Source organism: Trichechus manatus, unplaced genomic scaffold (genome assembly GCF_000243295.1).
Source record: "Trichechus manatus latirostris isolate Lorelei unplaced genomic scaffold, TriManLat1.0 scaffold00059, whole genome shotgun sequence".
In the NCBI taxonomy this organism is placed as follows: Eukaryota; Metazoa; Chordata; class Mammalia; order Sirenia; family Trichechidae; genus Trichechus; species Trichechus manatus.
In genome coordinates, this window is record NW_004443995.1 from 7,124,482 (window position 1) to 7,142,957 (window position 18,476).

The following is an 18,476-nucleotide window of genomic DNA, read 5'->3' on the forward strand; positions in this document are numbered from 1 at the left end:
TTCCTCCAATCCTGATGACCCATTCTTCATCATATAGTCCAGCTTCTCAGATGATTTGCTCAGCACACAGACTGAATAGGTATGGTAAAGGATACAACCCTGATGCACATCTTTCCTGACCTTAAACCGTGCAGTATCCCCTTGTTCTGTTAGAATGACTGCCTTTTGATCCACGTAGATTCCTCATGAGCACAAATAAGTATTCCAGAATTCCCATTCTCCACAATGTTATCCATAATTTGTCATGATCCACACAGTTGAATGCCTTTGCATAATCATAAAACACAGATAAATATCTTTCTGGTATTCTCTGCTTTCAGCCAGGATCCATCTGACATCAGCAATGATATCCCTTGTTCCATGTCCTCTTCTAAATCTGGCTTGAATTTCTGACAGTTCCCTGTCCATATACTGGCACAGCCGCTTTTGAATGATCTTCAGCAAAATTTTGTTTACATGTAATATTAATGATATTGTTTGATAATTTCCACATTCTGTTGGATCACCTTTCTTGGGAATAGGCATGAATATGGATCTCTTCCAGTCAGTTGGCAAGGTAGCTGTCTTCCACATTTCTAATTCCAGGTCTTCGCACACTTCACTATTATACTTTACTTTGTCTTCTCAAGCCACTCTTTGAAATCTTCCATTCAGCTCTTTTGCTTCATCATTTCTTCCATTCGCTTCAGTTAATCTACATTCAAGAGCAAGTTTCAGAGTGTCTTCTGACATCCATTTTTGTCTTTTCTTTCTTTTTAATAACCTTTTGCTTTCTTCTTGTATGATATCCTTGATGTCATCCAATAATTCGTCTGGTCTGCAGTCATTATTGTTCAATGTATCAAATCTATTCTTGTGATGGTCTATAAATTCAGGTGGGGTATACTTATGGTCATACATTGGGTCTTGTGGACTTGTTTTAATTTTCTTCAGCTTCAACTTGAGCTTGTATGTGAGCAGCTGATGGTCTGTTCTGCAGCTGGCCCCTGGCCTTGCTCTGATTGATGATATTGAGCTTTTCCATCGTGTCCTTCCACAGATGTAGTTGATTAGATTCTTGTGCATTCCATCTGGCAAGGCCCATGTGCACAGTCACCATTCATGTTGTTGAAAAAAGGTATTTCCAATGAATAGGTGACTGGTCTTGCAAAATTCTGTCATGCGATCTCCAGTATAATTTTCTATCACCAAGGCCATATTTTCCAACTACCAATCCTTCTTCATTGTTTCCAACTTTCACATTCCAATCACCAGTAATTATCAATGCATCTTGATTGCATGTTTGATCAATTTCAGACTGCAGAAGTTGGTAAAAATGTCAATTTCTTCATCTTTGGCATTAGTATTTGGTGAATAAATCTGAATAATAGTTGTATTAACTGGTCTTCTTTGTAGACATATGGATATTATCTTATGACTAACAGCGTTGTACTTTAGGATATATCTTGATATATTCTTTTTGCCAATGAATGTGACACTGTTTCCCTTCAACTTGTCATTCCTGGCATAGCAGACCATATGACTGTCCAATTCAAAATAAACCAATACCAGTACCTTTGAGCTCACTAATGCCTAGGATAGCGATCTTCAAGCATTCGTTTTCATTCAATATTCAGCTTTAGCAAGTACCAATCCACAGATATTTAATTATCTTCCGTAACTCGTCTTAAAATGGTGTTTTAATGGCTTATCATGTGGGCAAACCTAAAAGAACAATATTTTCAAATATAATCAAATGTCTTTACACTCACATTTAGGGAAGTCTGCTTAAATCATTACCAAAAGAAAAAAAAAAAAGGAAATTTTAAATAAAACATTTAGTATTTCAGGTCTTAAGAAGAGCCTGAAACATCGAAGGAAAAGTGGAATGCTTCTGGGTAGGTGTCGCTTCATTTCTAACAGTCTCCTTAGGCTCAGAGAATTAAACTACTGTGGAGGCAAATCTCTAATGACTACAAAGTTTTCAGCACTTCATGCTGTAAGTCTAGCAGCTGTATCACACTACAATTAAAATGTCCTAGAAATACACAGTGATATGGTTCATGAAAGCTAGACAATTTCAAGTGTGGTGCTCTTCCTTACCTTAAAAAAAAAAAAATCACAAGTGCCTTTTAAATCTGGAAAATTGTTCAGGGTTACTGTAAAACCAAACATTGACTCTAGCACTATTATTCTCCATGAAGCAAAAGAAACAAGCAACTTAAAAATGGAAGGAGAGCACTGTGGCATTTTTACTTGCCCTTACCTCATCCCCTTTCTGGTGATGTTCTTGAAGACAACAGCCTACATTCCCAGTGTGGGTCTCTGATCCCTGGTTTGGAGGGAGCAAAGCACATCTTATTCACAAAGAATTGTGTTTGTCTGTTCTGTCTGGTTGGAAGGTTATAAGGATAGATTCAAGGTGCTTGTCTTTCTTTTGCCTAACTCAAAACTCATTCAGCGCAGAAAAGCAGCAGGCATTCCTCAAAAACATTGTAAGAATACAATATTTTGTAATCTTTGCCCTAGGAGTCGCTTGGGGAAAAAGATTATGGTTGAGGCATAAAATAGAACACCAAAAGCCTGGGAGGATAAAGCCAGGGAGAAATTTTCTTTGGGAAACTAGAGCATTCAAAAGCACCCATGTATACTAGGGAGTTTAAAAAGCTACACACATACCAGGGAAGATGAATGCTCAGAAAAGGCCTGAGAAGACCCTAAACTTTAACCTATGGCTGATCTCTAAGCTCAGTGCAAGCAAGAAATAAAGGCTAAGAAAGAATTGTAAATGGCCTGCTGAGCTTTGGAGTGCCCTAGCTCTGAACCAATCTTCAAAGACTTGGGGAGTATTTTTTTTTTCTTTTTTTTTTTAATTGTTGTTGTTTGTCTGCTTGAGGGGACTCCTGGTATTCAAGGAAATCTCTATCAAAACACTAGCTGAACATAAGCTAAAGGAACAGAGAGTTGAGAAGGCACACATGGTAGCATTGAAGGAGTTTCCCAGATCAGAGCCAAGCTGCAAAGACTAGAAGGGTAGCCTTTGTCTTTCCTTGTTTCCTTGTTTTCTTCCTCTCTTACTTCATCTTTTGGCTCCAGGAGTTCAAGGAAATCTCTGTCAGGTTACTGGCTGACTGCTCAGACAATAGAATAGAGACTTCAGTGGCCACACACAACAAGGAATACAATCTTTGCAAATGTAAATAGCATGAAAACGTCACTACATAAATTGGTGACTGCATCCCTCAGCAATAAACAACAGCAAAGCCTGGGGAAGGGGGAAAATCTGATTTCCAGATATAATATTCCAAACTCCCAATTATCAACAAAATATTACAAGGCATATAAAAAATAGGAAAGTATGGGATAGTCACAGAAAAATAAATAAACAAATAGACACTATCCTTGAGGAAGCCCAGACATCGGACTTACTAGACAAAGACTTTACATTAACTGTCTTAAATAAGCTCAAAAGAGATTAAGAAAACCATGGATCAAGAACTAATGGAAACCAAGAAAATGATATATGAACAAAAACGAGAAAATTAACAAAGAGAAATTATAAAAGGAACCAAACAGAAATTCAGAAACTGAGAAGTTTAATAAGTAAAATGATAAATTCACTTGAGGGGCTCGATATCAGATTTGAATAGGCAGAAGAATCAGTGAACTTTCAGACAGGACAATTGAAATTGTCACTCAGAGGAAAAGAAATAAAAAAGAATGAAGAAAAGTCAACAGAGCCTAAGGGACCTGTGGGACACCAACAAGTATACCAATATGTGCATTATGGGAGTCCCAGAAAGATGAAGGAGAGGGTGCAGAAAGAATATTAAAGAAATAATGGCTGAAATTTTCCCAAATTTGATGAAAGACATAAATTTACTCTGCAAGAAGCTCAACAAACTCTAAGTAAGATAAACTCAAAGAGACCCACACTGAAACATTTTATAACCAAACTGTCAAAAGACAAAGAGAGAATCTTAAAAGCAGCAAGAGAGAAGTGACAAGATTCTAATGAGACAGTCAATTTCTCAGAAGAAAGAAGTCATGGAGGCCAGAAGGCAGTGGGATGATTTATTTGAAGTGCTGACAGAAAACAAATGACTATAAGCCTGCAGGAGCCTTGGTGGTGCAGTGGTTTAAGCACTTAGCTACTAACCAAAAGGTCAGCAGTTTGAACATACGAGTTGCCCCATGGGAGAAATATGGGGTGGTCTCCTTCCATAAAGATTTATAGTCTTGGAAACTCTATGGGGCAGTTCTAATTTGTCCTACAGGGTCGCTGTCAGTTGGAATCCACTTGGTGGTAACTAGTTGGGGTTTTTTTTTGTTTGTTTTATAAGGCTGAAGGTAAGCAATTCCCCAACTAAAGGAACAGTAAGGCAGGACAAAGCAGAGGTTCCTAAATGGCACTGTGATCTGCAAACAGGCTGCTCATAGGCAAAATTTTGAGTCAAGCATTACTTTGAGGGAGAACCACAGCTTTCAACAGGGTTTCAAAGGCTACAGTAAGCCCCCAAAGACTTCTCATTGATAAATTTAGCAACCTGGACTAAATACTTTCCTATATCAGTGATACATTCTCAATTATTATACTGACTTTGCACCTGTTCTTGTTTTTATGATAACATATGATGCATAAAAGACCCTTTTATAAAATCTATCAAAACTTGTAAATATTAGTTTTACACATATTGGTATAAATTGCTATCACCTGGCATTCCTGATAGGATACAAAAACAACAAAACAAATCCAAAAGTTAGCTGCACCAAAAGCAATTAATTAGCTTTACAAAACATTTATTGCAAGTAATCTCCTGACTCAATTATGAGTCAAAATTTCACAAAGCAAAAAAGTCACCTGAATTCACTAAATACCAGAAATATACTTATGAACTTTTTAGCATCTAGACAAATATTATAAAGTAAACACCGACTAATGTGATAGGTCTTTTAGTTCAAGGTTAAGGTGACATGACAACATAATGTAAGCTGCTCTCTAAAAAAATTTCTTTTCTTTTTTCTTCTCCCTATTAAGTTTAACATCTTCCAGACTAATTGGTCAGCACCTGCCTCAAGCATGAAGCTGACAGACAGGCCAACTGGCTTTTCTCCGTTCACTACACTAATTTCTAGAAAAGACTGTAGCAAAGGCAGAGGTGTTAAGAGGAATGCAGATGGGTCTCATTTTTCACAACAGGAATTTCACAGAATGTGCATTCTTCAATGTAACAACTTTTGTATATGTACTGTATCTGGCTGTCATGTATAAACCATTCAGACCTTTCTCCCAGGTACAGAAATACTAGGGCACATACTGGTGGCATTGCCAACTGGGTCAACTTTTGTCTACAAATTTGACAGAATCTCTCAAACCTCAAAATACTTGAGTTCCTCCAAGTAAATCTGCCTCTAGGAACTTATCCTAAGAAAAAGAAATGATCCAAAGAATGTTAAAATCTATACACAAAAAGATAATCAGAAGATAAAAGGAATAAAAAAATGAGAAACAACTCAAATGTTCAGTCATAGGTTGAATAAATTATGGTATATCTAGTCACTGAACATTCATCATTCAAGTATGAAATATGAAAATTATGTAATAACATGGAAGAATATGATTAACAAGAAAGTAGAGTACAAAGATATATATGAAAGCCATGCTATGTAAAAGCAATGTGTACATATGCATTAATAAAACTATTAGTAGTTTCTGTTAAGAAGTGGGGTGATTAATAGAAACAAAGAGAATTATGACAGAATATTATAAACAACTGTCTGGGAACAAACTGGATAACCTAGATGAACTGGGCATTTCTTAGAAGCACACAATCTACCCAAACTGACTCAAGAGGAAATAAAGGTCTCAACAGACCTGTAACAAGTGAAGAGATCGAAATCAGTGATCAAAAACCTTCTAACAACAACAATAAAAAAGTCCTAGATCAGATGGCTTCACTGGGGAATTCTACCAAACATTTGGAGAAGAATTTACACCAATATTGTTTAAACTCTTCCAAAAGATAGAGAAGGAAGGAATACTCTCTAATTCATCAATGAAGCAAACATAACCCTGATAATCAAACCAGTCAAAGACACCACAAGAAAACTATAGGCTGATATCTCTTATGAATATAGATGTAAAAATCCTCAACAAAATACTAGCATACTGAATCCAACAGCATATTATAAGAGTTATACACCATGACTAACTGGAATTTGTTCTAGGAATGTAGGGATGGTTCAACATTAGAAAACTAATAAATGTAATACATCACATCAATAGATGAAAGGAAAAGAACCACATGATCATCTCTATGGATGCAGAAAAAGCATTTGATAAAATCCAACACCCTTTCTTGATGAAAACCCTAAAGAAGATTAGAATAAAAGGGAAATTCCTCAATACAATTTAGGGCATATATGAAAAGCTAACAGCCAACATTATACTTAATGGGGAAACACTGAGAGCTTTCCCCTTGAAAGTGGGAATAAGACAAGGGTGTCCGCTCTCACCACTTCTAGTCAATATTGTATTAGAAGTCCTAGTCAGAGAAATGAGACAAGAAAAAGATTCAAAAAGAAGAAGTAAAATTATCTCTATTTGCAGATGATGTGATATTGTGATATACAGGAAATCCCAAAGATTCTACATGAAAACTTCTAGAGCTGATAGTGGACTTGAGCAAAGTTGCCGGGTACAAGGTCAACAAACAAAAATCAGTTGAGTTTCTACAGACCAGCAATGAGAAATCTTAAAATGAAATTAGGGAAACAAGTCCATTTACAATAGCATCTAAGAGAATAAAATACTTAGGAATAAATCTAACCAGGGATGTGAACGACTTACACGATGAAAACTATAAAACACTGCTGAAATAGATTAAAGAAGACTTAAATAAATGGAAAGATGTTCCACGTTCATGGATTGGAAGACCTATTAAGATGTCAATACTACCGAAAGCAATCTATGGATTCAATGCAATCCCAATCAAAATTCCAACAGCTTTCTTTACAGAAATAGAAAAACCAATGCTCAACTGTATATGGAATGGCAAGAGGCCCCAAATAGCTAAAACAATGTTGAAACAAGAAAAAAGTAGGAGGACTCACACTTCCTTATTTCATAATATGGTATACAGCTACAATAATCAAAACAGCCCAGTACTGATATAACAAGAGACCAATGGAATAGAATTGAGAGTCCAGAAATAAACCCACACATCTATGGTCAACTAATTTTTGACAAGGGTGCTAAGTCCATTTGGTGGAGAAAGAAAAGTCTCTTCAATAAACGGTGTAGGGAAAAGTGGATTTCCACATGCAGAAAAATGAAACAGGATCCATGCCTCACACCATACACAAAAACAAATTCAAAATGGATTAAGGACCTAAATGTACAAACTAAAACCATAAAAATCTTAGAAGAACAACCAGAGGCAATGCTGTCAAGCCTAGCTTTCAAAATAGATTATCTAATATAACAAAAGCACAAACAGCAAGAGACAAAATAAATAAATGGAACCTCATAAAAATTAAAAACTTCTGTTCTTCAAAAGACTTTACCAAAAAAGTGAAAAGACAAGCTAGTGACTGGGAGAGTATCTTTGGAAATCATATATCTGACAAGAATATCATAACCAAAATATATATATAAAACTTCGACAACTTAACAAGACAAATAACCCAATCATAAAATGGGTAAAGGACCTGAATAGACGTTTCATCAAAGAGGGCATTCACATGGCCACCAAACACATGAAAAGATGCTCAGCATCATTAGCCATCAGAAAGATGCAAATCAAAACCACAATGAGATATCATTTCACTCCCCCTAGGATGGCTAAGATAAAAACAAAAACAAAAAGTAATAAATGTGGGTGAGGATGTGGGGAAACTGAAACCCTTATCCATTGGTGGTGGGAATGCAAAATGGTATAGCCATGTGGAAAACACTGCAGCAGTTCCTCAAAAAGCTAAAAATAGAACAACCACATGACCCAGTAATTCCACTCCTAGTTATATACCCAAAAGACTTGAAAGCAGAGACCTGTACATCAATGTTCACTGCAGCACTATCCATGAAAGCCAAAAGGTGGAAACAACCTAAATGCCTATCAACAGATGAATGGATAAACAAAATGTGGCACATACATACAATAGAATACTACTCAGCCAGTAGGAGAAATGAAGTCTTTATATACACTACAGTATGGATGGAGCTTGAAGACATTATGCTGAGTGAAGTAAGCCAATCACAAAAGGACAATTACTGTATGACCTCACTTAAATAATAAGACAAGAAAAGGCAACAGAGATCAAAGTTTATTAGTGGTATTACCACCTGGGGTGGTAGAGAGGGGGAAAAGAGGTTAATGGTGATGGAAAAATTGCATTGATTAAGGGTATGACTGCAGAGTCAACTATTGTAACTGCTGTCAATAAGTTATATACTTGTAAAAAGTTGAATTGGTAAAAGGAGTGTGATAGATATATTTAAAAAAAGAAAAAGAAAAAAAAGAGAGAGAGTAGCTGCTGAGACCGCTTATGTACAAATATCTCACAGGATTTGGTTCCTTGGTTTGGAGGTTCAGGGTTATGGTTTCATGGGCTATCCCAGTTAATTAGTCTAATAATGTGTTTTGTGCTTCTATTCTACCTCCTAGTTCACTGAATCATGCCTGGGGTCTTAAAGGCTTTCAAGTGGCCATTCGAGGCTCAATGATTGATCTCTATTCACCTGGAGCAATAGAGGCAGAAGGAGAGTCAGGAATAGGAGAAGGATATGGAATGTGTGGCTAATTGCTTCCATAAACAACTGCCTCTTTTGCCATGAGACCAGAAGAACTGGATGGTGTTTGGTTACCATCACTGAATATTTTGATCAAAGATTCCACAGAAAAAAATCCTGATCAAAAGGGGGAACATGCAGAACAGAATTTCAAACTCTCATGGACTCTAACTTTCTAGAACCATAGAGGGTAGAGGAACCTCTAAAACTACTTCCCTGAGATAATCTTTAAACCTTAAACCAAAAATGTCCCCAGAAGTCATGTTAAAACTGAACAATAGTTTATTTAGATTAACTAGTAAAAAATGCCTACCTTGAGCATTATGCTCTTTTAAGAACTATCTATCTATATGGGATCAAATTGACAACAGCCAACTTGAAAGATTAGATAGGAACCTTAGGGGGCAGTGAATTTATGTTAATGGGAGAGGAACAACTTAGAAAAGAAGGGCGAGAATCGTTGCATGACTCAAAGAATGTCATCAATGTCACTAAATTGTACATGTAGAAACTGCTGAATTGGTATATGTTTTGCTGTGTTTATTCTCAACAACAAAAACTAAGTAAAATTTAGAAAAAGATGAAGTAGGGTGAGGTTGGAGATAAAAGGAAGATTCAGAAAGGCACTTTCACACTTTTCATTTCTCTGAATTGTTTTAATTTTTACAATGGAAATGTATTGATTTTACTTGGGTAGTTCTCTCTTAAATAAAAACAAAAATATGAAAATATGAAAAAATGAGCCCTGGTGGTGCAGTGGCTAAGAGCTTGGCTGCTAACCAAAAGGTTGGCGGTTCAAACCCACCAGCTGCTCTGTGGGAGAAAGATGTGGCAACCTGCTTCCATAAAGATTTACAGCCTTGGAAACTCTATGGGGCAGTTCTACCCTGTCCCATAAGGTCGTTATGGGTCAGAATCAATTAGATTGCAGCGAGTTTATACTCAATTATAAAAATACAGAGTTAAAATGGGAGGATTTTCTTTTTTTTTCCTATATCTTCCAAACTTTCTGCAATATTATACCCTTTAATTTAAAAAAATTAAACCTATATAATAAGTCGTCTTTTTTTTTTAAAAAAACAGTCATCTTTTTGTCAAGCAAATAATCACTCAGCCTCTTTTTCTATTTTAAGATTCTATTCAGAGTGTAATTTTACAGCACAACTTATTACACACTTAATATTTACTCTAGGCAAAATGCCATCACTCTAAATGAGATATATATATATATATATATATAAATTGTCTGACTAGCTTATTAGTTATCTGTCCTGTTCCTTGTCATTACCACTGAGGCTTATCACAGAGCTTAGCAGAGAGGGCTTGCGGCACTGCAGTGAAGAGCACAGGGTCTAGAATCGCAAGTCCTGGGTGTGGATCCCAGCTCCACCATTAGTTGCATGATCTTGAATAAGTTACTTAATTTCTCTTTGCTCAGTTTTTCCACTGCAAAGTGCTAATTATAATACCCATCTCCCAAGGCTGCTATGAGGATTAGTAGAGAATACTAACATAAAGCACTTAATAGCACAGTAAGTGCTCAATAAACAAACAAAAACCAGTGCTACTGAGTCAATTCTGACTCATGGTGACCCCATGTGTGTCAGAATAGACCTGCCCTCTGTAGGGTTTTCCATGGCTGATTTTTTGGAAGTAGACTGTCAGGACTTTCTTCTGAGGCCCCTCTGGGTGGACTTAAACTGTTAACCTTTCAGTTAGCAACCAAGTCCACTAACTGTTTGCACCACCCAGGGACTCCAAGTGGTCAGTGGAGCCCTGGTAGCACAAAGGTTAAGAGCTCGGCTGCTAACCAAAAAGGTCAGCAGTTCAAATCCACCAGCAGCTCCTTGGAAACCCTGTGGGGCAGTTCTACTCTGTCCTATAGGGTTGCTATGAGTGGGAATTGACTTGACGGCAACAGGTTTTTTATTATTATAATCATTGAAAAATGCATATGTAATAAACTTATATACAGTAATAATTATTATAATCACTGAAAAACACATTATAACAAAAATGAAAGTGTACTTCATGTATCAAACTTTGACCCTGCATAAAATTTCAGTTTAAAAAACAAATTTTAACACAATCTTTATATTCATTGCATTACTGTAGCTCAGACATCAAGGGAACAATTAAAGAAGCTAAAAGGTTTGCAGTGATGTCATTTTTACCTCACCTACACATTAACATTGCATAATTCATTGTGAATTAAACCTGTTTCCCTTAAATATCTCTCCTCCTAATTTGTTACCACAGTAATTCCTGACAGAATTTTAGTGTTTTCCTCCAGTTTCCCATTAAAAAGGAAAAGATACTATGTAAGCAGGGCTTAATACAATGGATACCAGAATGGCAAAAAATACAAACTTTACCTGAACACAAGAAGAAGAGCATACAGAAAAGTTTCCTTCTTCTTCCCCGCTTTTCGGATCGCTCTTTGAGAAAAGGGGTTTACCAAATCAAAAGCCAAGAGTTTTCTCTGAGGTAAATCTGCTTAGATCAGGGATCAAAGGGCAATATACCATTTTTCTTTTTTTATGCCTGGACTTCCTGCTGTAATGAAAATCCCACTAGTTATTCTTAGTCAATTTCTTCTTGGGATAAATTTTTCATTACTTGTGATGGGGCAGGGCTACCTACACTCTTGAGTCATGAGTATGCCTGGGGTGGGACAGATTAGAAAGAATAGATTTCTATTCTCCACAAACGGAAATGCTTTCATTGGAAACAGTACAAGGAGCACAGGTCAAATTCTGTCTCATCTACTTCAAGCAAAAATTTTATCAAGATGAACTGAATTGTAAAAAATATTTATGAACACATTACCAACCATTTGATTTCTATGTAGCAATTTTTGGGAAGCAACTGCTTTAAATAAGTATAGTTAGGTCATTACAAAGAAATAGCCTTCACTAGAAAAAGCGATGCCAGAATATGTAAAGTAAGGTACAAAATAAATATTTATATTATGGTACGAATGAAAGAGTTAAACATTTTAAAAAGTGAGGGCAGAAACTTCGTAAGCTCTAAGATGGCCAACAAGTTGGAGGCACTGTGGGAGGCTGCCGTGCTCTCCAAGGGAAGGCTGCTGTGGGTCTGGGGACCCCTGCACATGGGCATCTTAAGGCTGGCAGCAGTCCCGAAGTCTGGAAGTGTTTTACCCCAAAGCATCAACTGCTAGCAATTTGAGTCTGTTTTGCCTCTGCCCATGACAAGAACCAACTTGTTCCAAAATTCCACAAAATATGTTTCTTTTATGTTAAAACTCTGCTGTTTCTGGAAAAACTAAAAGCTAGAAATTTTTTATACATGTGGACAAAAGCTGTATTTGGACCTTTCAGTCTCTTAACAGAAGAAAGGATTTTTTAAAGACTCCTCCCCACCCCCACTGCAGTTTATTATAAAAAAGTCACTGTTTGACTTTCCAAAAATTTTATAAGTAAACCTTGTTTCCCTATACAATCCTCTAAATCAAAAGTTCAAGTAGGTTTTGTTTTGTTTCTTTAAAGAAAAACGTTCAAGTGAAGCATTTAATCCTAATTAATTCAACTGAAAAGAAAATTACTTAAGAGGCAAACAATCATGTCTTCCCTTTTGGATCATTTTTTCTTGTCATCCTATTTATAAACACACAGGCTGTATATTTTCAAATAATTAATAAGCATAGTATTATTTCTAAGTATTATGTACCTGAAAACCTACAAAACAAAATCATGGTTTCTTACGCTTCACTTTAAATACACGTAAAATCTTTCAGAATGTAATTTAATCCCCTCTGAAGCTACCTGACCGTACTTCAGTTTCATACAGTGAAGACCCACAGAGTGAAATCCAAGATAACAAAGACTATAAACCATGACACTGTAACACACCTGCCTCAATTAGATGAGGAGTGAACAGACAGGCTATCAAAGCATTGTAAGTTATGAAATAAAGCTTAGCATGTGGCTTAACTGATAACAAAGTTAACATTCTAACAAGTATCGTTTTCTTTCCAATCATTTCACTTACCCTACATCAGGATTTCTCAACCTCAGCACTACTGAGGCTTAGAGCAGGATAATTTATGAAGAATTACATTGTGGAGGGCTGCCCTGTGCATTGTAGGGTGGTTAGCAGCATCCCTGGCCTCTGCCCACTAGATGCCAGTATCATTCCCTACCCTCAGTGCTGACAATCCAAAAAACGACTCCAGGCATTGCCAAATGTCCTCTAGTAGCAAAATCGCTCCTGGTCGAGAACCACTGCTCTCCACAGAGATGAGAAATAGTTACATACAAAATATATTGAGATATTTTAGTTTCCCTTTTTTTTTTCATCTTTACATTTACATCTTTAAACACCTGGAATTTATTGTTTGTACGGTATGAAGATAATGATTTAATATCTGGTATCATGAGAGCCCATTAATCATTATTTCCAAAACTTTCCACAGTTAACATACATAAAACCCTAAAATATAATTTCAAACGATTTTATAAAGCAACATAAAATATATTTGATTACTTGTACTAACCAAGTCAGACTTTGTAAACGGAGTCAATGCTACTAGGAAGATGTGGTCACCCATTCTGAAGCAAGAAAAAGTTCACAGGACATTGTTTTAAATGCATAACCACTACAGTCACATGCCACTCTATGATGTCTGAAATCAGGAAAGCTTTTAAAATAACCCAAATCAGTTGCTACTGAGTTCATTCCAACTCTTGGCAACCCCATGTGTGTCAGAGCAGAACTGTGCTCCACAGGGTTTTCAATGGCTGATTTTTTGGAAGTAGATCACCAGGCCTTTCTTCCAACGTGCCTCTGGACTTGAATCTCCAATCTTTTGGTTAGTAGCCAAGCACATAAACCATGTGTACCACCCAGGGACTAAATGATGACAAGGACTCCTTAACATCCTGGAACAGATTGTCAGGATGGGGTCAGTGGCTGTTCATGGTGAACTGCCTAAAAGTTTTTAAATATCTACGATTGTGTCCAGATCAGATTAATTTAAGATGAAAACGGGAAATCTTGGTAGAAAGTATCCAGAAAAAGAACATAAAATGTAAGACAGTCTAAAACTTTGTGCAGGGATAACTCATTAACTGGTCTTAGTTCATTTCTCATTTTGCTTTCTTCATCTAAGGAAAGCTGTCCTCTTCTGAAGAATTTTCAAAAGGAAGATATTTTACATGCCCATAAGGGAAAAAAAAAATGTTATTAAAAAAAAAAAGAAAATAAACACTGCCCATTTAAAGACTTGCATTAATCTTAAACATAAGACAAGTTTCTTATATTATTTCAAAGCATGATTTAATGTTCTCTTTATACTTACAACACACCTATCAACCAAAAACAGACGAAGTTTTAAAGAATAGTAAGTCCACCTATATTGCAATGTTGAATCAGCACCAAGAAAGCTATAGCTTTTAACGATACCATGTACTCTGGAAATGTGATAGCCAAAATTGGGGCTATCAAAAACAAAATCTGTACTTTTTCCAAAGAAATATTTTATTTGCAAGTTTAAAAATGCTGCTTTCTTTCCATATGGAAAATAATGTTCAAGTTCCATTAAGGCATAAAATGGTGACAAAAATGATAGTTTTAACATTTAATAGCCACAAAGCAAAATTTTAAGCATTTACTCATAAGAATGTGGTTTAATTTCTAAAATCTGATTGTGATCAGTCTTGCTTCCTTTCTCAGGGCTTAAGGTTTGGATTTCGAGTGGAGGTGAGGGAAACTAAAAATCAGAACAGCAAATATTTCATTTCTGACGGCAAATATAATCTTGTTTCCTTCTGAATTAATTAAAAAAAAATTTTTCTTCCTCTACTTTTCATTTATAACACAAAATTGAAAACATATTACACAAAATTTGTTTTTTGCTTTTTCCACTTAACATTTTCCTTTGTCTTTAAATATTCCCCCAAACTTAACTTTTAATGACTATATATGAGTTTTATGGAAATATCATTTAACTGCTTTTCTACCTTAGGGATTTTAAACTATTTCCAATCTTTTGATCTTATGCTGGGATGAAAATTCTTATGCATAATTATGTCTGTATCTCAGGTTATTACTTTAGAATAAATGCCTAGAAGGTAACTTACTAGTTCAAATAGTCTGACCATTTCAACAGCTATATATATTAACAAATTGCTTTCTATAAGCTTATAAAATTTACACTTTCATCATTTGAGATTGCTAATTCACTGTATATTCAAAAATAATACCAGATTTCCTCTTTTAAAAACCTATCAATTTTAAATGTTAAAAATAATATCACATTGTTTTATTTTATATTTTTATTGTGAGGATGAACTTTTTTATGGTTACGATACATATTTCTACTCTTTCAAATTGTCTGTCTGGCCTTTCATCCACTTTCCCATTACAGTGTTAGCCCTTTTCATCTTAAATTACTAAAACTCAATATAAAGGCATCTAACTGTTGTTTATGGCATCTAGAAATTTCTAATTTTTATGCTGTCAAACCAATCAGCTTTTTCCTTTGTGATTTTTCCACTATTTTTATGCTTAGAAAATCCTTTCCCATTTTAACATATTGAGATATTTTAGTTTCCCTTTTTTTTGCCATCTTTACATCTACATCTTTAAAACACCTGGAATTTATTTTTTTGTACAGTGTGAAGATAATGATTTAATATCTGGTATCATGAGAGCCCATTAATCATTATTTCCAAAACCTTCCTGCCTATTTTTCCAGATTAACTTTTAAAATCATATTGTTAGGCCCCCATCCTAAGCCCCACCAAAAAAAAATCATATAGATTATTATTGAAATTGCATTAAACTATAAATAAAAATCAGGAAGAATGTATAGAAGAATGTTAAATACTGGGGTTATCAGGTATCCTTATCTTGTAAATAATTTTCATAGAAATACAGTATCTCATTTGTTTAGTAATACATTGGCTTTCTGTTTCAGAAAGAATTATTTTTTTGTGGATTAGAGAAATAGCCTTCTATTTTTATTACTAAATATTTAACTGAATATAAATTTTGTACTTTGTCAAATGACTTTGCAACATTGTTTTGGGATGATGTACATGTGTGTATTATGCTTTATCCTACAGATCCCAAGTGTAAACAGATATCTTAATGGTGAGCCTTCCTTTACTTCTTGGCTTAAGTCCTACTCTTCACAGTATATTATTCTTTAATATGTTGATTATTATGAGTTGCTTGTGCTTTAGTTCATTTTTTTTTTTTTTGTATGTAACTGTTTCTCATCTAGAGCCTTTCTGAAGATAACTTCTGTATAACTATTAAAACACCGATGGTTACTATTTTAATTAGACGGTCAACGTCTTTACTTCACTTATATTTTTCCTGAGCATCATTCATTTGGAGATTTCCAAATTTTAGTGTTGTACTATGCACAGTATTCTAATCTTTAAAATCTCACCTGCATTTACTATTTACATACTATTTTTTTTCTCATTTGGTGTATTTATGATTCTCATTTTTCCTTTGGTTTTGGATCTTAAATATTTGTCTTATATTTCCCACCTTCCCTGTACCCACCAAGAATCGGCTATTTGATTAATGTATCACATCTGCTTTTTTCCTGCGGTCTAACTTATTTTCACTTACTTGCAGAGTGTATCTGAAGGTGTTTTGTGTTGTTCTGTGCTATTAACTGAGTTGTTAATAGCAACTTACTGTGCACATACCCTGGAGAAGACTGCTGTGCTTTCTAATCATTAATTCATTCATTAGAAAGGTCATCACAATCCAACTACGAGTCAGAATCGACTCGACGTCAATGGGTTTGGTTTGCTTTTGGTTATGATTTACTGCATTTTTTGGAATTTATTTTGAATAATTTGTTAATGTTTCAGAAAGCAAGCTAGTAACTAAATCTGGTCTTACAAAACTAGAAACTACTTAGATTGTGTTTTTCCAGAAGATACTGCTCCAGTGTTTTATACTGTTACATTCTCAGTACTATGTGAGCCGAACACTTCAAAATAAATTTAAGTATGGGGAAGGAACAAATTTAATGTTGGAAACCATAATTTTTAATACAATATAAATACAAGCAATTTAACCTTATTGAAATTAGGGAAAAAATATACTTCAAAAACCACATGTTTCTTTTTAGGAGTGATACTCTGTGGTAAAACTCAATACTTGTATAACTGGTATTCATGCAGTCTTGCAATTTGCCCTTCTTTCCTTGTCCATCAGATTCTCTGGTATATGGTTACAATAATTTGTCTTGCATTTTTCCATGCAATTTGGGTTCGTTTTCTAGAAATGCTGATTAATTACATTCATTGTTCACTGTGAAACTTGTACGGACATTTCTATAAAAGTATTTTCTTTTAAAATGCACTTTCCATATTAAACATAAATGGGGAGGGAAGACTTGTCTAAAAATGTTAAATATCTTTAATTTTGGCTCCTGTGATTTACCCACATCCATAGATGACTCACTCTCTCACACGCAAAACCTCTGAATAGAACTATTAGAAGAGTTTCTAACGACAACTGAGTTCATATTGTCAAACACGTAGCCATCATGGTACAGGGAGAGTTTAGAAGACGGAAAAGGAGAAGCTAGAAGCATCTTACCTGCTTTCCATCCAGTGTGCAGAGCCTCTTGACCACTCCTGAGTCTAGTTTAATGGCTTCAGTGATGTCTGTTAAGACCTGTTCAAAGGAATGAGCAGTCTTTTTATTTAGAAGGATCCGCACTGCTTTTCTGGGCTTCACTCCACTTCGAATCACAGTCACTAACTTGGGTTTGATGAAATCTTTACTTTCTTTCACTTCGCTTTTCACAGAGGAGGTAGCAGCCAAGGATCGAGTTGCCCCACCCTTGATGTTCACAGACCAGTTCGGATTAATATTTTTGGTGTAATCGACTTTACGAAATGGTTCGTTGGATGCACACACGTAACTCTCACCTAAAAAGTAAAATCAGTTTCATTAGTATGGTTATCCTCACCATAGAAGCATTTTTTTTCTGAAGAACAGATGCCAAAGACCTAGAAGCGAACTCCTAAACTTAAGTTCACTGAGACAGGATTTACGCCCTTTTTCTTTGGCATCCTCCCTGCCCGCTTTCTTTTTAATGGCACCTCAACTGGCTTTAAGGGAATAACATGAATGACAGAGTGAAAAGCACTGGACCAAGAGGGCAGAGTAAGACTTGGCTTCTATTCTGACTAAATGTGTCACCTTGGATAATTCACTTCTTTACACTTTGTTTCTTAGAATCATTATCTGTAAAGTGAAGTGGTTGAACTAGCTGAACTCTAAGGTATTTCCTAGTTCTAAAAGCCTATTAAATAATCTAACTTAAAAATCTCATTCTGGAAGAATTATATCACGATAATATATTCATATAAAGAAATTATATTTTCCTCTTCCTTCCAATTACATATTTTAGTTCTAATCAAAGAATAATCACTACATCATAACATAGCTCACTAAATTATCTTCAGTTAAAGGATAATTTCCTCAATTAATGAAGTACTGGAAAAACAAAGAGTTTTAACAGCTCAAAAAACATACCTCAGAATGACACAGCTTATAAAGACAATGCTCTACATTCTACCTTGGTGAGTAGTGTCTGGGGTCTTAAAAGTCTGTGAGCGGTCATCTAAGATACTCCACTGGTCTCACCCCTTCAGGAGCAAGGGAGAATGAAGAGAACAGGATACAAGGAAAAGATTAGTCC

General features: G+C 35.4%; 1 protein-coding gene across 3 annotated transcripts in view; it reads right to left on the reverse strand.

Moving 5' to 3' along the window:
* DCLK2 (doublecortin like kinase 2) overlaps window positions 1-18,476 on the reverse strand; it is a 217,033-nt gene that overhangs the window by 159,979 nt on the left and 38,578 nt on the right. For all 3 annotated transcript variants that reach the window (XM_004378832.1, XM_004378831.1, XM_004378833.1), the window contains exon 2: window positions 17,366-17,700. In XM_004378832.1, the coding sequence (XP_004378889.1) occupies window positions 17,366-17,700 (335 nt within the window). The remainder of the gene's footprint in view (window positions 1-17,365; window positions 17,701-18,476) is intronic.